The 21,557-nt window shown below is 41.2% G+C and overlaps 2 protein-coding genes across 11 annotated transcripts in view; both read right to left on the bottom strand.

Moving 5' to 3' along the window:
* LOC132378053 (mitochondrial mRNA pseudouridine synthase RPUSD3-like) overlaps positions 1–2,470 on the bottom strand; it is a 52,290-nt gene extending 49,820 nt beyond the window's left edge. Inside the window, exons 1-2 of one of the 5 annotated variants that reach the window (XM_059944712.1) lie at positions 1,580–2,467; positions 1,364–1,435 (exon numbers count right to left, since the gene is read on the bottom strand). The gene's annotated coding sequence lies outside the window, so the exon portion shown is untranslated. Of the gene's footprint in view, positions 1–1,363 lie in introns of all 5 variants that reach the window. The other 4 variants (XM_059944711.1, XM_059944713.1, XM_059944714.1 and 1 more) reach the window with 4 other exon arrangements.
* An 11,510-nt stretch (positions 2,471–13,980) lies between these two features.
* ttll3 (tubulin tyrosine ligase-like family, member 3) overlaps positions 13,981–21,557 on the bottom strand; it is a 106,722-nt gene continuing 99,145 nt past the window's right edge. For 5 of the 6 annotated variants that reach the window (XM_059944699.1, XM_059944701.1, XM_059944702.1 and 2 more), the window contains one exon: positions 13,981–16,069. In XM_059944699.1, coding sequence (XP_059800682.1) covers positions 14,399–16,069 — 1,671 coding nt within the window. In that variant the 3' untranslated portion in view covers positions 13,981–14,398. The remainder of the gene's footprint in view (positions 16,070–21,557) is intronic. The other variant, XR_009506875.1, reaches the window with a different exon arrangement.

Raw genomic sequence — 21,557 nt, 5'->3', positions numbered from 1 at the left:
CCCTAATTGCCTCTGTTCATTACATAACAGCCAATCCAATATAGCTGATCCCCTGGGAGGCACAACGATAAACTACTCTAAAAAGCTATCTCTTAGGCATGCAACAAACACTCTCAAGATCCATTACCAACCTGATTTTCCCAATTAACCTGCATGTTACATTCTCCCATGACTATCATAACATTGCCCCTTTTGACTTGCCTTTTTTCATTTGTGCAATAACCTGTGGTCCACCTTTCAGCCACTGTTAGGAGACCTGTATATAACCGCCATCAATGTCCTTTTACCCTTGCAGTTTCTTAACTCAACCCATAAGGATTCAACATCATCAGATCCTATGTCACATCTTTCTACTGATTTGGTGCCATTCTTTACCAGTAGAGTCACACCACCCCCTCTGCCTACCTTCCTGTCCTTCCAATATAATGTGTAACCTTGGACATTCAGCTCCCAATTACAACCATCCTTCAGTCACGATTCATTGATGGCCACAACATCATACCTGGCAATCTGTAATATTGCAACAAGATCATCCACCTTATTTCTAATACTACATGCTTTTAGATACAACACCTTGAGTATCGTATTTGCTGTCCTTTCTGATTCTGCATCCCTCATGTTTTGATACTCAGCCTGTTGGTTGCAACCCAGTCCCATCACCCGCCTGCCCTTCTTTATTACCTTTTGTCCAATCCTGAATCCCTTCACTCTGGTTCCTACACCCTGCCAAATTAGTTTAAACCCTCCCCAACAGCTCTAACAAGCCTTCCCACGAGAATATTGGTCCCGACATAAAGTGGGAGCCCACTTCGGCAAGCACCTACACTGCATAAGCCAGAAAAAGTGAGATCTCCCTGTAGCCACCCATTTCAATTTTACTTGGCATTCCCATTCCAACATGTCGTTCATGGCCTCATCTCCTGCTGCGATGAGGCTACGCTCATGTTCTAGGTCCAACACCTTGTATTCCATGGCATGAACATCAATTTCTCAAACTTCAGGTAATTGCGCCCCTTCACCGTTCCCTATTCCTGTTTTCCTCCCTTATCTTATCTCCTTATCTGCCCATCTCCTCCCTCAGGTGTTCCTCCTCTTCCTTTTCTTAATTGTCTTCTAACCTCTCCAATCAGATTCCTGGTCTTCCATCTCCTTCCCCAACCAACGTCCCAGCTTATTACTTCACCCCTTCCCCTATCACCTTGTACATCTTCCTCTCCTCCCCCACCTTCTTGCTCTGACATCTTTCCTCCCTTTTCCAGTCCCGAAGAAGTGTTTCGGGCTGAAAGATCGACTGTTCACTCTCCTCCACAGACGCTGCCTGGCCTGCTGAATGCTCAAAATACTTGGGTTTCCAGACTATTACCTTTTGTACTGGCAGGAGGCTCGCAAACTTGAAAGGGCAACGCGGTTTCTCTCTTTGCACACGCTGTCTGACCTGCCGAATGTTTCAAGCGATCCCCGTTTTATTTCAGATTTTCAGCAAATGTAATTTTGGTAAAGTCTGAAGCAATACATTTTCAAAAAAAAAATCGGAACAATTACTTCTACAATATTAAGCTGCCGTAAAAAGTGCGTTTACCGAAAAGCTATGAAATGTATGGGAACTAGGACATGACCTGCGGCAGGAGGAGGGGTGATGAGGTTGCTCGAGGGCTGGGCTCAGTCATCGGGGCGACCCCTGCCAGCAGCTTCCAGGCTCTCCCGTCTCTCCGCGGGACCGGCGGCCAGCTCGTCCCGGTGCAGCACCCGGGCTCCGATCGGAAACCCAGGCCCGAAGATGAGTTCCTCTGCTCAGCAGACCCTCGCCTTGTTCTTCACAGCGCAGAGTCCAATGGGCCCCGTGGCGTTCAATTACAGAATGATCTTTATTCAAATATTTCCTTGTGTCGGAAACAAGGCACAGACATGGAAAACTGCATGAAGAGATGGCTAATCGATTAGGATCAAATAAAAGACAAAGGGATACAGTACCCGAATCTATTTCATAATTCAAGTTTGAAAAATCATGTCCGTATATAGTAGCAACATGTAATTCACCTGTCAACGAGAAAGACTATCCTCTGATGTTTCTGACAGTTGACTTTTCCCACAACCTGTAGAATCACTTTAAAGGATTCTGCATCTAACGTTCTCGTTATTTTATTGCTTATTTATTATTATAGAAATGTGTTTTTTCTCAGCTCAGGCTGGTAAAACCTGAGGTACGGGCATAGCCGAGCACACCCATTTCTCAATTGCTAGGAACTTTCAGACTATTCTAGTGGTGTTTAGTATTGTGGCTTTCTGAAGATTTACATAGATATTACTGTGTAGCCCTAAGTGACATTGGGATGACACCAGTGGCAAATATTACTATTGGGACAATGTATATACCCTGTTCATGTTCCAAAGTCTTTCAATTTCCTCTTTTAATCCAGCTTATTTCTGGTGCCTTTCACTTGTTGATTTCTGTCTATTGTGTGTGTTTGGAATGGCTGTATCTATTAAGCAAGTTGTTCTTGTCTATCCTGTGTTATTATATCCAGATGGTCATTGTGGATTGTCCAATCTGTAATATCAAATGAGTCATAATATAACTGGTGGAATTCTGACTCTAAAACTGGATCAGGTATTTATGGAAATGTATGATTTCATTTATGAGTCTGTACTTTAAAGCAAGATTTTGATGTTTGCCACTTGGTTGTGAAAGAGATGTCTTTCTTAATGAATAAGGAAGAAGACAATATTGTTCTTTGTAACTAACTGAAAAAGATCCCCCTTTATAAAAGGACATAATTCCTTCAAAAACAATCTGGGAGAGAGAGAGAGAAACTCGGGGTTGTAATGCACTGTGTGGATTTGAGTACAAGGAACTAAGTATCTGAACAACAACAGGTGAAAAGGAATTCAAAATAGCACAGTGAAGGAATGATGAGAAAGAGCAGAACAGTGAGAGTCTGAATGTGAAGCATTAAAAGAGCCATAAACTCCAGGTAAATATCTGGACGGTGTCAAGACACACCAGCATAGAGCAGTACAGACCCTTCTGCTCAATCAGTCCGTGCTGAGCAGAGTCGACCCAACTAGACCCAATTTCCTGTGCTCAGCCCATAGTCTCTGAGCTTCCATCCCACGAATGTACCTATCCGTGTAACAGCAGAAGTTCTTTCAGCAGGATTGTCCTGATGAACTGTAAGCTGCATATTCTGATGCTACATGCCTTTAGAACTGTAGCAAAAACAAACTGCTGGAGGACTTCAGTCGGTCCTCCAGATGAAGGGTCTCAACCCAATGCATCAACCGTCCATTTTCCTCCCTGACCCACTGAGTTCCTCCAACAGTTTTTTTTTAATTTTTGCTCCAGATTCTAACATCTGAGGTCTCTAGTGTCTCCATGCCTTAGAATGCCTTAGTATCCACCTGAATCCTTGCCTCGGGTTTATATAGCCAGACTCTAAGTTGGGACCATTACTGAAAAGAGAATGGGGAAGGTTTAACAATGGCACAAGAAACATGATGAAATTCCTGTAATTTAATCCACGATAATATTTTCTCTTTCTGAGTTCGTAAGTTGAAAGCTCACTCCTACAATGGAGAGAGGCAGTGGTGAATTTTCTGGAAGTATGGTCGATGAAGAAATGCAACTCAATTCCATGTCTGCTCTGGAAAGACATGGTAGCCATGATTCTAATCAATAGGTCAACTGCAGACCAAAACCAGACATGGGTCAGGGAGTTTCTCAGTCTTCCTTGCTGCTATATTGCACCTCACCTCTGACACGCTCCCCTGGAATGGAGGTAATGGACACAATGTAGAGGAAACTGTTCTGCCTTAATCACCTCTACTTCACCATTAAGTGAAATATATAAATACTTCGGAGTCTGAGCTTCAAATTATTGTCTCATTTACTGAAATGAATGAAAGAATTGGCCTTACTCTTAATGAAAGTCGAATGGGCTAACATGTCCTGTCACTAACATTACAGATCCATATCAAGACTTTGTTTAAAAAATAATTTTCACAACTTAGGAGCTCTTTTAAGTGTTGACAGGCACTAGTGATGACATTCACCAACACCTCCAGCATTGCGTTCAGCTAGCCAAGGAAAAGTGTTCAGAAATCTGGCCCCCAGGACTGGTGCAAGGCATTCCATTCTGGTAATAGCCTATTGGGCAGCAGAAATTCTGCCCTTCTATTTGAAGACACACACTATTGCCAAAGACACTAGAAAGCTGGTTGATCCTTCAATCCTGTATAGCGCAATCCATTAGCATGGCAACTGAACCACTGTCCACCTTCCTTTCCCAGGGTAACACCCCCACTATCAGAGCTCTAATTACACTCAGACCAGAAAATCTGCAGAGGCTGGAAATCCAAGCAACACACAAAACTCTGATGAGGGGCTCCGCCCAAAACGTTGACTGTTTACTCTTTTCCATAGATGCTGCCTGGCCTGCTGAGTTCCTCCAGCATTTTGTGTGTGATGCTCTAATTAACTCAGCTGGTTCTATAGGTGGGCAATATGATTCACATCAAGACACAGGAGACCACAGATGCTGGAATCTGCCAGAATGAGCAGGATCTGAAGGAGGCAAGGAAATGTCAATGTTTCAGCTCCAAACCCTGCATCAGGACTGAGATCTCCCAATGCGAAGTTTTGACCTGACACCAGATTCTCATATCTCTTTGGAGTTCTCTTCCTCAAAGAGCTGTGTCAAAGGAGTTTCTGGGTATTTTAAGTCAGAAACAGATGAATGCTTGATAGGGAAGATAAAAAGGTTACTGTAGGCTGGTGGGAATATGAAGTTGAGATTACAATCAAATCACCCATGATATTAAATGACCGAGAAGGCTTGCTTCCAAGTAGCCAACTCCTTCCTGCACCTGGGTTGTATTTTTGTATGTATCGAAACATGGACTTTTCTCTGGGCTCTGTCACATCATTTTTTTGGGAAGGCACAGAAAAAGTTTCGAGGATGTCCCTGAGAAAGGTATAACTTGTTCATTGATTGGAATCCCGGGTCGAAGACTGCTCAATATGGAGCCAGCTGCATCCAAGAAGATTCCAAGTGCCTTTGGTGAGAGCACAGAGGCCAGGTAAAAAGGGGCGGAGAGAGCATAACTCACCCCAAGCTACTAAGTGGCTTCAGCTGTACCTGTGCAAGAGTTAATTTATCTTGTTTAATTTTATCAGTCACCTTGGAAAAGGAAGCAGGTGACCTTGAACTGTCTAAAGAGAAGGCTGAGGTTATTGGCCTTCAGTGACAACAACCATTTTGTGCAGGGTACAACTTCAGCCAATTTCTGGGTTTCTTGTTCCCCTTTTCCTACCAGGCTGCTTTTGTCCACTCAGGGTGAAAACTTACGTCAGTGGAAAGAGCATTCACTTATATTTCTACATTTCAGGCTACATAGAAACCTTAAGGCAAAAGATTCTGACAGACCCAAATAGCACATAAGAGTGCAAACTGATTGGCCTTCATTGGTTAATTTAGGTTTGTTGATTATTTGGGGAATGGGCATATTTGAATATAATTTTTCCATTTGTACTTGCATTATCGTTATACTGGCTTCCTCTATTGGTTGGGTTGTTGTTAGACGTGTATTCTTTCTTGTAACTAGTGCACTCTGCCATTTATTTGTAGGTAATTAGTTTTGCTACAATAAGTGTATGGGACACTGGGAAAATGTTTGAATTTCCCCCTTGGGGATAACCATATAACATATAACCATATAACAATCACAGCACGGAAACAGGCCATCTCGGCCCTCCTAGTCCGTGCCGAACTCTTAATCTCACCTAGTCCCACCTACCCGCACTCAGCCCATAACCCTCCACTCCTTTCCTGTCCATATACCTATCCAATTTTACCTTAAGTGACACAACTGAACTGGCCGCTACTACTTCTACAGGAAGCTCATTCCACACAGCTATCACTCTCTGAGTAAAGAAATACCCCCTCGTGTTTCCCTTAAACTTCTGCCCCCTAACTCTCAAATCATGTCCTCTCATTTGAATCTCCCCTACTCTCAATGGAAACAGCCTATTCATGTCAACTCTATCTATCCCTCTCAAAATTTTAAATACCTCGATCAAATCCCCCCTCAGCCTTCTACGCTCCAATGAATAGAGACCTAACTTGTTCAACCTTTCTCTGTAACTTAAGTGCTGAAACCCAGGTAACATCCTAGTAAATCGTCTCTGCACTCTCTCTAATTTATTGATATCTTTCCTATAATTCGGTGACCAGAACTGCACACAATATTCCAAATTTGGCCTGACCAATGCCTTGTACAATTTTAACATTACATCCCAACTTCTGTACTCAATGCTTTGATTTATAAAGGCCAGCATTCCAAAAGCCTTCTTCACCACCCTATCTACATGAGACTCCACCTTCAGGGAACTATGCACTGTTATTCCTAGATCTCTCTGTTCCTCTGCATTCCTCAATGCCCTACCATTTACCCTGTATGTTCTATTTGAATTATTCCTGCCAAAATGTAGAACCTCACACTTCTCAGCATTAAACTCCATCTGCCAATGTTCAGCCCATTCTTCTAACAGGCATAAATCTCCCTGCAAGCTTTGAAAACCCACCTCATTATCCACAACACCTCCTACCTTAGTATCATCGGCATACTTACTAATCCAATTTACCACCCCATCATCCAGATCATTTATGTATATTACAAACAACATTGGGCCCAAAACAGATCCCTGAGGCACCCCGCTAGTCACCGGCCTCCATCCTGATAAACAATTATCCAGCACTACTCTCTGGCATCTCCCACCTAGCCACTGTTGAATCCGTTTTATTACTCCAGCATTAATACCTAATGACTGAACCTTCTTAACTAACCTTCCATGTGGAACTTTGTCAAAGGCTTTGCTGAAGTCCATATAGACTACATCCACTGCCTTACCCTTGTCAACATTCCTCGTAACTTCTTCAAAAAATTCAATAAGGTTTGTCAAACATGACCTTCCACGCACAAATCCATGCTGGCTACTCCTAATCAGATCCTGTCTATCCAGATAATTATTAATACTATCTCTAAGAATACTTTCCATTAATTTACCCACCACTGATGTCAAACTGACAGGTCTATAATTGCTAGGCTTACTTCTAGAACCCTTTTTAAACAATGGAACCACATGAGCAATATGCCAATCCTCCAGCACAATCCTCGTTTCTAATGACATCTTAAAGATCTCTGTCAGAGCTCCTGCTATTTCTACACAAACTTCCCTCAAGGTCCTGGGGAATATCCTGTCAGGACCCGGAGATTTATCCACTTTTAAATTTCTTAAAAGCGCCAGTACTTCCACCTCTTTAATTGTCATAGGTTCCATAACTTCCTTACTTGTTTCCCACACCTTACACAATTCAATATCCTTCTCCTTAGTGAATACCGAAGAGATCGTTCAAAATCTCTCCCATCTCCCTCGGCTCCACACATAGCTGACCACTCTGATTCCCTAAGGGGCCAATTTTATCCCTCACTATCCTCTTGCTTTTAATATAACTGTAGAAACCTTTCGGATTTACTTTCACCTTATTTGCCAAACCAACCTCGTATCTTCTTTTAGCTTTTCTAATCTCTTTCTTAAGATTCCTTTTACATTCTTTATATTCCTCGAGCAATTCCTTTACTCCATGCCGCCTATATCTATTGTAGACATCCCTCTTTTTCCAAACCAAATTTCTAATATCCCTTGAAAACCATGGTGCTTTCAAACCTTTAACCTTTCCTTTCAACCTAACAGGAACATAAAGATTCTGTACCCTCATAATTTCACCCTTAAATGACCTCCATTTCTCTATTACATCCTTCCCATAAAACAACTTGACCCAATCCACTCTCTCTAAATCCCTTCGCATTTCCTCAAAGTTAGCCTTTCTCCAAGCAAAAATCTCAACTCTCGGTCCTGTCCTGTCCTTCTCCCTAATTATATTGAAGCTAATGCTATTGTGATCACGGGACCCGAAGTGCTCCCCAACACATACATCTGTCAGCTGACCTATTGCATTCCCTAACAGGAGATCCAACACTGCCCCATCTCTAGTCGGTACTTCTATGTATTGTTGCAAAAAACTATCTTGCACACATTTCACAAACTCTAAACCATCCAGCCCTTTTACAGAATGAGCTTTCCAGTCTACGTGTGGAAAATTAAAATCTCCCACAATCACCACCTTGTGTTTACTACAAATATCTGCTATCTCCTTACACATTTGCTCTTCCAACTCACGCTCCCCATTAGGTGGCCTATAATACACTCCTATCAGTGTTCCTACACCTTTCCCATTCCTCAACTCCACCCAAATAGTCTCCCTAGAGGAGCTCTCTAATCTATCCTTCCAAAGCACCGCCATAAGATTTTCTCGGACAAGCAATGCAACACCTCCTCCTCTGGTCCCTCCTACTCTATCACACCTGAAGCAACTAAATCCAGGAATATTTAGTTGCCAATCACACCCTTCCTGCAACCATGTTTCACTAATAAAGTATCTATCTATCTATCTATTTATCATACATGGATTGAATTGAAATTTTGCATCTAAAATGTTAGGGACACTGGAAAGAAATTAAGGTGGATTATTGCTTGTGATTGAAGGCTTTTTCTCAAGTTGCTTCTACCACCATCATTGTGACCATAAGACATAGGGACAAAATCAGGCCAATCAGCCCATTGAGTCTGCTCCATCATTCCATCATGGCTGATTATTATCCCTCTCATTCCCATTCTCCTCTTTTCTCCCTGTAACCTTTGAAGTCCTGTCTAATCAAGAACCTATGTACCTCTGCTTTAAATATACTCAATGACTTGGGCTTCATAGCTGTTAGTAGCAATGAATTCCACAGATTCACTACCCTCTGGTGAAAGAAATTCATCCTCATTTCTGTTTTAAATGAATATCCTCTGATCCCACTGTCGGAAACATTCTCCTCATGTTCACCCTATCCAGATCTTTCAATATTTGATAGGTTTCAGTGAGATTCTGCCTTCATTTTTCTAAACTCCAGTGACTTAAGGGCCCAGAGCCATCAAATGTTCCTCATATGTTAACCCTTGCATTCTCAGAAACATTACCATGGACCTCCTCTGGACCTTCTCCAATACCAACACATCGTTTTTGAGATAAGGGGCATAAAACTGCTCACTTCAATTACAATCTGACCAGTGACTTAAAAAACTTACATCCTTGCATTTATATTCTAATCCTCAAAATGAATGCTAACATTGCATTTGCCTTCCTCACCACTGATTCAACCTGCAAGTTAACCTTTAGGGAACCTGTACAAGGACTCCTAAGTCCCTTTGCATCTCTGATTTTTTAAATTTTCTCCTGGTTTAGAAAATACTCTACACCTTTGTAAACTGCAAACTTGGTCACAAAGCCTTCCATTCTGTCATCCAAGTCATTGATATACAACATGAAAAGAAGCAATCTCAACACCAACCATTGTGGAATACCGCTAGTCAACAGCAGCCAATCAGAAAAGGCCCCATTTCTTCCCACTCTTTGCCTCCTACTAGTCAGCCAATCTTCTATCTATGCTAGTATCTTTCCTGTAATATCAGGGCTTATATCCTTTTAAGCAGCTTCATGTGCAGCACATTGTAAAATGCCTGAAAATCTAAGTACACAACATCCACTAACTCTCCTTTGCCTATTCTGCCTATTATTTCCTCAAAGAATTCCAACAGATATGTCAGGCAAGATTTCCCCTTAAGAAAACCATACTGACTTTGGCCTATTTTATCATGGGTCTCCAAGTACCTGAAATCTCATCCTTGTCAATTGACTACAACACCTTCACAACCAGAGAAGTCAGGCTTGCTGGCCTATCATTTCCTTTCTTCTGCTTCCCTCCATTCTTAAAGAGTGGAGTTATATTTGCGATGTTCCGGTCCTCTGGAGCCATTCCAGAAACTAGTTATCTTTGAAATACTACATGCCTCCACTTCATCTATCTCTTTCAGAACTCAGGGAGCAGTTCAGCTGGTTCAGATGACCTATCTATCTTAAGACCTTCCAGTGTCCCAAGCACTTTCTCCTTGGTAAGAGCAATTGTACTCACTTCTGCCCCCTGTCACTCTCAAATATTGGGCATACCACTAGTCGATACCCCAATGAAGATTGATGCAAAATACTTAAGTTCATTTCTTCCACTGTTTCTTTGCCCCCCATTACTACCTCTCCAGCATCATTTTCCAGTGGTCTGATATCCGCTCTTAAGACCATAAGATATAAAAGCGGAAGTAGGCCATTCAGCCCATCGAGTCTACTCCACCATTAAATCATAGGCTGATACAATTCTTCTGGCGTCCCCAATCCCGTGCCTTTTCCCTATCCCTTTGATGCTCTGGCTAATCAAGAACCTATCTACCTCTGTCCTAAATACACCCAATTACTTCACCTCTACGCCTCTCATGGCAACAAATACCACAGATTTACCACCCTTTGATTATAGTAACTTCTCTGCATCTCTGTTCTGAATGGACATCCTTCAATCCTGAAGTCATGCCCTCTTGTCCTAGACTTAACTCCCATGGGAAATAACTTTTCCATATCTAATCTGTTCAGGCCTTTTAACATTTGGAATGTTTCTATGAAATCCCCCTTCATTCTCTTGAACTCCAGGGAATACAGCCCAAGAGTTGCCAGACATTCCTCATACAGTAACCCTTTCATTCCTGGAATCCTTCTTGTGAATCTTCTCTGAACCCCCTCCAATGTGAGTATATCCCTTCTAAAATAAGGAGCCCAAAACTGCACACAAACTCCACATGGTCTGATGAGTATACAGCCTCAACATCACATCCCTACTGTTATACTCTATACCTCTAGAAATGAATGCCAACATTGCATTCGCCTTCTTCATCACCGACTCAACCTGGAGGTTAACCCAGGTCCCAGGTACAAGGTAGCCATGGTTGCATCATCCTCCCTTTAGAATACTCTTCATCTTTGGAATGTAGCTATCCTGTGCTTTCCAAACTTCCCCTAGAAACACAAGCTAATGCTATTCTGCTGTCATCCCTGCTGGTGTCCCATTCCAATCAATTTTGGCCAGCACCTCTCGTGCCTTGGTAATTTCTTTTACTCCACTGTAATATTGATGCATCTGACTTTATCTTCCCTCTCTCAAACTGCAGAGTGAATTCTATCATGTTATTAGCTCTCTTACCTTAAGCTCCCTAATCAAATCTGGTTCATTACACAACACCCAATCCAGAATTGGCTTACCCCAAATGGGCTCAACCACAAGCTGCTCTAAAAAGTGACCTCATAAGCATTGTACAAATTCCGTCTTGAGATCCAGCATCAACCTAATTTTCCAGTTTAAATGCATATTGAAATCCCTTATCACTATCATAAATTTGCCCTTTTTACATGCCTTTTCTATCTCCCATTGTAATTTGCATCCCACATCCTGGCTATTATTTGGAGACCTGTACATTACTCCTGTCAGGGTTATTTTACACTTGCAGTTTCTTAACTCTACCAACAAGGATTCTACATTTTCCAATCCTGTGTCACCTCTTTCTAAGGATTTGATTTAAATTTTTACCAATGGAGATGCCCCACCACCTCTGCCCACCTGCCTGTCCTTTGATTACAATGAGTATCCTTGGATGTTAAACTCCCAGCTGTGATCTTTCAGCCATGACTCAGTGATGTCCCCAATGTCATACCTGCCAATCTCTAAGTGTTACAAGATCATCTACCTTATTCCATATATTGCTTGCATTCAAATATAACACTTTCAGTCCTGTATTCATCACCTTTTTTGATCTTGCCTCCATGTTACACTTCAACTCATCCCATGGACTGCAATTTTTCCATCATCTGTCTGTCCTTCCTCATAGTTGGACTACACACTGCATCTTCTTGTATACCCACTGCCCCATCCTCAGCCAAATTATTTAAAACCCTCCCCCAACTAACCAAACCCCCTCAATTATTGAGGGGTTCATTATCCACCACTTATGACTGGATAAGAAGGAAGTTGGTTGGTAAATGAGACTATTCAACTGTTTATTGCTGCTGCTTTTTAATTGGCATCTGGTTCTGGGTTCTAGCTCCACCAAACTAATCCAATATTTCAAGGTATTCTAAATGTTGATTCTGGAATGCTGTTCCATACTTGTTACTGAAGTAGCACTGGTCTTCTTTCTTTATGGCAATGGATTCCACTGCAAATGACTTCTCGTACGAACCATTGAGTTACTAGATCACACTGAATCAGTCTCTTTTGCCAACATAAGTGGATCCTTATTTTGACAAAGGGAATTTGATCATACAAAGAGTGTGTTAACCATTCTTGTTGACACTGTCATAGAGAAATGCATTAGTGACTGACAGAATGATGAACCAAGTTGGTTCTCCCTTGTGTGGCTCCCTGACCAACTGTTGCAAGATGATAATGGCAGTTATAACTTAGGTCTTGATCAGCTTAGCCAGCAATGGTGTTACTAAGAGCACTTTTGGTGATGTACACTGGGTGGGAGATTCCAGTGCATCTTCTTAACCTTGTTGAACATGGAAACACAGGGATTTGTAGGCTATAGATGGCAATCAGTTGGAGAATTTTTGTGTTTGTTGAAATGCGGTGAAACTCGATGAGGCCCAGAGACAACATTGAGTACTCCTGCCAGTCAGCAGGACAAGCCTAGGGATGATGATGGATATTTACGTATTTTTATTTAGTGAGATACAGCATAGAGTGGGCTCTTTTGGGCTTTGAGCCATGCCACCCAGTATTCCCTCCAGTTTAGCCCTAACCTAATCGCAGGACAATTTGCAATGACCAAATAGCCTACCATCTGGTGCACCTTTGGACTGTGGGAGGAAACCGGAGCACCCAGAGGAAACCCAAGCATCATGGGGAAAATGTACAAACTCCTTACAGGCAGCCATGGGAATTGAACCCTTGTTGCCTGTACTGTAAAGCATTGTGCTAACCACTATGCTACCTAATGTCATAATGTTTGCTGAAACACATGATTCTATGATTAAGAGCATATTAGTCTCATTTTCTTATATCTGTGGTCATATTGTTTTACTATGGGGAATGTTGAAAAAAATTATGACAGGAACTAATCAACATGATTTGAGGCTCAGAAATCAGACAAAGGGTAAGCTTAATAGTTGGTGTCATAACTATACATATTTGACTACGTCTCCAGCATCGAGGATCTCCATGGCCTCCTCCACGGTCACGATGAGGCCACACTTGAGTTTGACGAACAACTCCTTATATTCTGTTTGGGTAGCCTCCAACCCGATGGCGTGAACATTGTTTTCTCAAACTTCCAGTAATGCCCCCCCCCTTCACCATTTCTCCCTCTTATGTTATCTCCTTGCCTGTCCATCACCTCCCTCTGGTGCTCCTACCCACCCCCTTTGCCTGGTGTTTTTCTTCTCTCCTCCCCCCACATTTCAAATCTACTCCTCAGCTATTTTTCTCCAGTCCTGCCAAAAGGTTTCAGCCCGAAATGTCAACAGTGCCTTTTATCCCCATGGATGCTTCCTGGCCTGCTGAGTTCCTCTAGCATTTTGTGTGTGTTGCTTGGATTTCCAGCATCTGCAGATTTTCTCTTGTCAAGAATTATCTCCTTGCCTTTATATTCAATTCCCCTTGATATAAATGCCAAAATTGCATTTGCCTTCTTTACCACACTCAACCTGTAAATTAACCCTCTAGGAGTCTTGTGTAAGGACTCTTGAGTCCCTCTTCACCTCTGATGTTTGAACCTTCTCCCCATTTAGATAATAGTCCACACTATTGTTGCTTGTACCAAAATGCATTATCATACTTCTTACCTGTTACATTCTGTCTCTAACAAACCTTATCCTTTATACATTATGTTATTTATTTTTGGACAGTTCAGTATATTTCTAAAATATTCAATTTATCTGGTGGTTTGCTAAATGCAGAGGTAGAATTTTAAATTAATAAAAAAACTTTAGTCTATAATAATGTCTGATTCATTCATTATTACAAAGACTTTCAAATGCACAGATACAAATACGTCACCTGAGATGAGCAGTTATCTTTTAAACTATTACAAAACACTATTTTTCAAAAAACACAAAATGGCTTTTCAAAAACAACTACTAATAATGTCAATGTTCAATAAGATTAACATTCTTAAAGCTAAGTAAAAATAAATATATTCCAAGGAGAATCATTTTCTATGGGAATTTGCAGAATGCATTGCCCTTGTTCTGGTGAATGATTTGGCAAGGATCCATCAGCAAAGTCCTCCTTTAATGGAAGCAGTGCAAAAGGTTTGTTGGAATGGACCTTGAGTGATTGGAAGCACCGGAAAGGACAAGTACTTAGATGAATAAAGGAGCCCCATACTTGTTCTGGACAGGATAGACCAGCACAGCAATAGTTACTGAAAGAGTGGAAAATAACTTGTTAGCAGATGCCTGTTCATTAGATTGATGGTTGCATTATGCTGGGTCTCAATGTACTTTTTGCTGTTGTCACTTGAAGCTTTAAACTGAGTCTGTAAACCAGTAATATGAAGCTGTGGAATATTAGTGTCCTCTGATTGTGACCGTGATGTATTGTACGAGTAACGCAAAGGAATAGACTTTTCATGGAGAGCTCTGATTTTGTTTGCATCTACAGTAGTTGAAGCTCTCGAATGTTTCTTATCTTTCAGGTCCAACAGGTCTAAGCTTAAATATTTCAACTTTACCTGGAGGGGGTTTCTGAGTAACTGTTGACCAGGAAAGAGGGAATGGTTCACAGATGTGCTCACTTGTGAGAATGTGGTCTTTGTTGGCAAATGGTGCTTTTCAGTTCCCCTGTTTCGTCCTGTCTTGCTCAGCTTTGGCATTTCGTATTGCTGTTCCACTTTGTCAACAAAGTGAAGTTTGGTAATGTTTTCAGTTTTACCACCCTGAGTTGCGTCGACAATGTTATTTCTCACTTCCTCCAAGTCATCCCAAGCCTTGGCAACACTTGAGCTCAGAACACTATAATTGCTTAAAACACTTGCCATCTTATTGTAACTAACATTATTTCTTGTTTTGCAGAAATATTTGGAAACATGCAAATTCTTTGTCTTACCATTGTGTTTGGAATTGTTGTGAGTTTTCCCTTTGCTATTATGATTGGGTCTGCTGCAGTCTTGGAGGATATTGTTGGAATCCTGAGAAGTGTTGGACATCTTTGAATTAATATGTTTGGGAGCTATATTACCTGCATGACTTGAATTATTAGAATTAATAAGGTATTTGGTTTTGCTGGTCTGAGTGGGAAATGGAGAATTGTTTGTAATGCTTGGGTTAATGGCTTGTAACTGACTGTCCATATCAGCACGATCAGTGGAATTTGATGCTTTTCCTGCAATTCTGGAAGTATTAGTATTGGCAGAACTGTTTGCAGTAGTGTAATTTTTGGAATTCAATTCATCATTTGTGATACTGGAACTGGTAACATTTATTGTATCTTTTGTATTGCTGGAATTAGTATTTAAATTATCCTCTGCATTGTCAGAATTAACAAAGTTTGATGTATGTTTGGCAACACCGGAATTCTTGCGAGATAAATTTTTAGCATCGTTGGGGTTCTGGGGAATTATGCAATGGTTTGCACTATTGGAATTATTGGGGTATTTTACATCACAGGAATGAGTGAGTTTCAGTGGAACTTTTGCAATATTGTTATGATTGGGATTTATAGAATTTTTTCCATTGCCGGAATTGAAAAGAATAAAAGAATTCCTTGCATTCATGGAATCGTTAGAAGCAATAGGATGATCTGAAAATTCATGTTTTCGGTCAGTTAATGAACATTTTGTTTTGCTTGGATTGATGACTACTTTAGAATCATCTTTATTTTTGACATTTCGAGTACTGGCTGAACTGGTTCCATCATAATTGATGGAATTTTGGCCGATCTGTGCTTTGGCAGTATTAGGTTTTTGCAGAGCTTGGGAGACCTGGAAGTTGTTGTGTATTCCAGAGCTCTGAGTAAATACCGGTGGTTTCTTGATGCCTGATCCTTCAACCAGCAAATTTATTCCTAGGTACAGAGGGATGTTTGTTGTATTCTGAAAATAAAACAACAGATTAAATCAAGTTAGTACAGCTTTTGCCATATTTTATTTAATATCATTATCACGGATAATGTAAATTATTTAAATGAATATATCATTGGGCAAAACTTTATTTTTTTCGAGAAAATACTAACCTCATTAGATAAAGCAAATTTTTAAAATCTTAATCATTATCAGTCACATGTACATTGAAACATGCAGTGAAATGCACTGTCTTTGTCAAATCAAATCAGTGATGATTGTGCAGAGGCTGCCCACAACTGTCACCAACCTAGAGTGCCCACAACTCACTGACCCTAACTGTACAACTTTGGACTGTGGAAGGAAAAGGAGTGCCTTGAGGAAACCCATGGGGTTACAAGAAGAACATACAAAAACTCCTTACAGACAGTTTGTGAACTGAATCCCAATTGATGATCGCTGGTGCTATGAAGCAATTGCAGTAATCACTATAATACCATGTTGCCCTGTATTGATTCATATGCATCCAATGGATATAGTACAGTTCTTCAAAATGTTCCTTAAAGTTGTCATAGCTGAGGGAGGTAGTCCCACTATTTATTAAATGCTCCCAATAACGTTAGCCTCTGACAATCACATCCAGCTCCTGACCTTTACGTGTAGCTTAGTTACTAAGCCTAGCAAAACTGTTTCTACTGACAGAAGGTGCAAAGGTGGGTTACTGCTGTCTTAAAACCAATTGCTGTGGGCAGATGGAGCTTGTCAGCTATGGTTGGCAGCTCATCTAGGAGAAGGAAAACTCTGATAACAAAACCTCAGCTGCTTGTGGCTATATCCACTTATGGATAGGAAGTCAATAATGCAGAGAAATTAAGCTTTTAATTTCTCCAAAAGAATGAGTACACATGACAGGATGCCAACCACATAACTTTAAGTACCAGAAATCAGCATTTTTTTTTTTGTGTATGAACTTTACAGTTGGAATATGAAGGCAATTGAAATAGTATGTGGAATCCTTGACTATATCAAAGAAAGGACAAAATGAAAAAAATATGAAGTTATGCTGAACCTTTATAAAATAATAATTATGCATCAGTTACAATGCTAGGTTGAATTCAGGACTGCATATTTTATGACCAAATCAAGGCTGTGGGAAGGATAGAAAAATTTATTCAAATAGTACCAGGAATTATGGGGGAGTATTCACCTGGAACAGAGAAAGATAAAATAAAAATGTATGGATCTGTCCAAAATTATGAACATTAAATAGTTCATCAAAGAAAAGAGAATTCAGAAGCAGTAAGAGCTTTAAGTAGAGGACAGAGACTTAAGATGATTGGTGTAAAAACATTTTATCATGGTGATAATCTGGAATGCAGTCCTGAGAATGGAATTAGAAGTAGATACAATGGTATCATTTGAAAATGAAATGGATAAGTAAATGAAGGAAAATTATAACAGGGTTATAGAGAAGAGCAGGCAAAGGGATCAAATGCTTGTTCTGCTTTACAGATAGTGAAAATTTGATAAACAAGTCATCCTCCTTTGGCACTGTAATATGCTATGTGTAACCCTCTTCCCGGGACTCGTATACAAAACTCAGCTCATTAGCCTTCTAAGAGCCACCTGACTCAGTGGTGATAAGGTCAGCTTTCATAAACAATATACGTCTAGGGTCAGTATGATTTGGGGTTCAACCAAACAGGAACATTGGGAATTCTGATTTAAGGAATGATTTGAGCGAATGCGGCATAACTACTGCCCATATTACTGGTCAGCAAGAAATAACAGGTTGAGCGCCATATAAAATTTTAAAGGAAGTATATTTATCAATTTCAGCTTTGTCTAACAGTTAATAGGAAAAATAAGTTTTAAAGAAGAGCCCATTACAATTAAACCAGTCTAAATGTGCACATGTTGGCGCTCATGTTGTGTCTAGTGGTCGGGTATACCGCTTCACTCACAGCACTGAATTCTCATCACCAATCGTGTAGAACTTCATTCATGGACTCCTTTGTCTCATGAAGAACTCTTTGCATTAGGGTCTCCCCTTTGGATCAAATCCCCCAGGCATTCTCCTGAATACTCTCCTCTCTGCACCTCCCACCAAAAAAAACACAAACCCAACCACTGTCTGTCACAAACCTCTCTCTGCCCAACTAGAACTTCAAAAACCTTTTCCCGATCCCACCATCATAATTGGGTGACACAACATTCCTAAGTTGAGCAACATAGTTCCTTATCTTTAGCCAAAACCGAAACATTCTACTATCAGGACACTCTGCTTTTACAGAAAACTATCAAAATGAAATATCAACAGCATAGCAGTAGAAATCTTAATCAGGGCATTACATTCTACCCCCACCAAAAATAGTCATGTCCTCATGAGTTTGAAACTTATTAAACCAATTTTAATAACACAGTATTCAAATGAATTTTGTGATTTCCAACCCCCCCCCCCCCAAACGATTTTGTTAGTGGTGGTAACGTAGCTCACTACTGGGATAGATGCAGTACTCTGTGTCCCAGGTGCATCATATGCCAGCCTATCTGGGGGAGCTTCCTGACTCTGAGACCTTGTCTTGTTATCAGCTTCTTCAGTCTCAGGCACTTGTTGTGACTGTTCCTGTTCACTTGGAGATGCCTCCCCCTGCTTATCACTCATACCTTCCGACAACTCGGCTCTCCTGGCCACCTGACTGAATTCAGCTTCATCCCCAGTTGTACTGTAGCTCAGTTTCCCCTCACTGTCTTTTATCATGTCTGCCTGTCCACTGGCAGTCCTCTCACTCCCTGTTACATCTGAGTCAGGACTGGGGGATTCAGAAATCTCTTCATCAACTCTTGGGGAGTTTGCATAACACACTCCCATTTCCTCATTCGCTGAGCCTGTACAGAACTCAGTGGTTGGTCCCTCTTTAAGTTTGTCCACTGAAATCACACTATTGTCGGCTTGTTGCCTTTCTGTTCCTCTCCTCCTGCTCAGAGTTCTCCTGCTGGGTGTAGGTTCCATGTCAGGCTCTGGGTCAACACGTACTTCCTGCCCTTAACAGTAGGAGGCAATTCCAATGGAGAATTTTTTCAGGACAATTTCTATCCTCCAGCTTCACCCGGAAAACTAGGACACTTGGCATCTGTCTCTCCACTCTGTAAGGCATAGATACCCAGCACTCAGCCAACTCGTGCTTCCCTGGTAGCCCCAAATTTCTAATTAAAACCCTCTCTCTAGGCATCAGTGGAGAACCTAATTTTTTGATCATGTCTCTTTATTTCCTTAGTTTTGTTTGGTAGCAGAGACTATTACTATTTCATAATCTTTTTGCAGTTTTTTCCTCATGTCAGATGCTATGTGAAGTTCCTCTTCTGTGGCAAGTCGTCACCACTGGCTCCAAAATACAGATCTACAGGACAGTAGCTGCATTTGGTGTACAGTGTAGCAGTGACCAAATGTCCAATACACTGGCTCCAGTTGTTCTTTTTTTGGCATCCAGGGTTGCAAGTACGTCCAGCAGCACCTAGTTGAACCTTTCAGGCTGAGGATCACCCTGAGGGTGATAATGGCATGGTCTTTGACTTCTTGACTCCGAGCTTGTCCAGTAACTCGTGTATGGACTGACTCTCAAATCGCCTTCCCTGATCTCTGTGTATCCTTCTTGGGAGGCCATAATGAAATAACACTTTGGCAACTATAGATACTCTCTGATCTTTTGTGGGTAAGGCTTGAGCATATCTGGTGTAGTGATCAGTGATGATCAAGACCTTTGCAGCATGCTGGAATCAGTCTCTGTGGAGAGGAAATCCATACACACTAAATCAAATGGTCCTGTAGTCTTTAAGTGAGACAGTGGAACAATTCTTGTATGCAGGATCTTCCTCTAAATATATCGGAAGCATGATTTACTGTACTCTTCAACTTCAGGCTTCATTTGGGGCCAATAGAACTGATCTCGAACCAATCCATAGGTCTTGTCAAACCCCAAGTGACCTGCATCATCATAAAGAGACTTTAGTACTATCCTCTGATACTTCTCAGGCAAAACCAACTGGGAATGTCGAAGTCTGTTTGGAGGAGATGTGACCCTGTATAAAACTTTGTTCCTCATCTTCATTTTTTCCCATTCCCTCATCAGTAGAGATATCGAAGGGTGTTTTGTCTTCTCAACTTTGACATATCTTCTTTGAAAACAGATGATCAAATGGCACGCATACAAGGGTTGTCTTGTTGGGCTGCTGCCAATTCTGCAGGGCTCAAGGCAGGCAACTGCTTTGAATCCAGAAAGGTCAAATTTCAATATACTTGTGAAATGGCACAACTAGAAGCTTCCAAATGATTCAAAGTTCTTTCAGGCCATAGCCTTACCTCTCAAATCCCCACTGCAGAAAACTACCACATTGCTGTAACACCAGTGACAGGAACATCCTGCCACTCTCTGTCCATTTCCTGCAGCTCTTGCAAACATCTGGACAATGCATTTGCATTAATGTTCTAAACACCTCCCCCCCCCACCCGCTGGGCCAATCTTTAAGGCCAAAATCATAAGCATACAACCCCGTCAACCAGCGACGACTATCTGTTGGCATCCAACTTTGCAAAGGTCAAAATGTAAGTCTGTGGATTGTTTTTATTTGTTACCTTGAACTTGACACCATATAGATAGTCACTTAACTTATCCACCATGTCCCATTTCAATGCCAGAAACTCCAATTTGTGCATAGGGTAGTTTTGTTCAGAGGGTTTTACAGACTCCGCCTAATGAAAGCAACAAGTCTCTACCCTTTACCTTGGCCCTGATATAGAACAGCTGCAAAACCCTCATGGCTAGCATTGGTATACTGTACATACAACAACTATAAGTTTGCAAAGGCCAGCCCAGGTGCTTTAGTCAGCAAATCTTTCAGTAGATGAAATGCTTCTTCACACATTCCATCGTTCTCCAAAAGGTTCCAAAGGGTAAGATAAACCTTGCTTTCTCCCTTCATTATCCTCCCTTTCTTCCCCAAGGGAGGGTAACCAGACAGAAGCTGATTCAAGGGGTGGCTTACTCTGGAGTAGTCCTTCATGAACCTCCGATAGTACCCGCAGAATCCAAGGAATGAGTGTAGAACACTCATATTCTTGGGCCACGGGCATGTAGTCACTGCCTCTATCTTGGATAGATTCATAGTTACTCCATCCTGTGAGACTGTGTGTCCAATATAGTTGACTGATAACTTACACAACCGGCACTTGTCTAGTGACGGTTTTAACCCTCCAGCTTTCAGGCAATCTAGCACGTTCAGTGGCCTCATCTCATGATCCTCCAGTGAGTTCATCCCAGTACCTCAAGCAAATTCATGTCCCCAACAATCTTCTCCATTACATGTTGAAAAGTAGCTGGTGCTCCTGATATGGCAAGAGAATCCTTTCCAACTGAAATAATCTTTTCAAACTGAAAGAATCTAAGTGTAAATATAAATTCGATCTTCTCTTTATCAGCTTCACTCATGGGTATCTGATATCCACTCCTTAGATCCAAGACAC

The sequence above is a fragment of the Hypanus sabinus genome, chromosome 19 (genome assembly GCF_030144855.1).
Source record: "Hypanus sabinus isolate sHypSab1 chromosome 19, sHypSab1.hap1, whole genome shotgun sequence".
NCBI lineage: Eukaryota > Metazoa > Chordata > Chondrichthyes > Myliobatiformes > Dasyatidae > Hypanus > Hypanus sabinus.
This window is presented reverse-complemented; position numbering and strand designations above follow the sequence as displayed.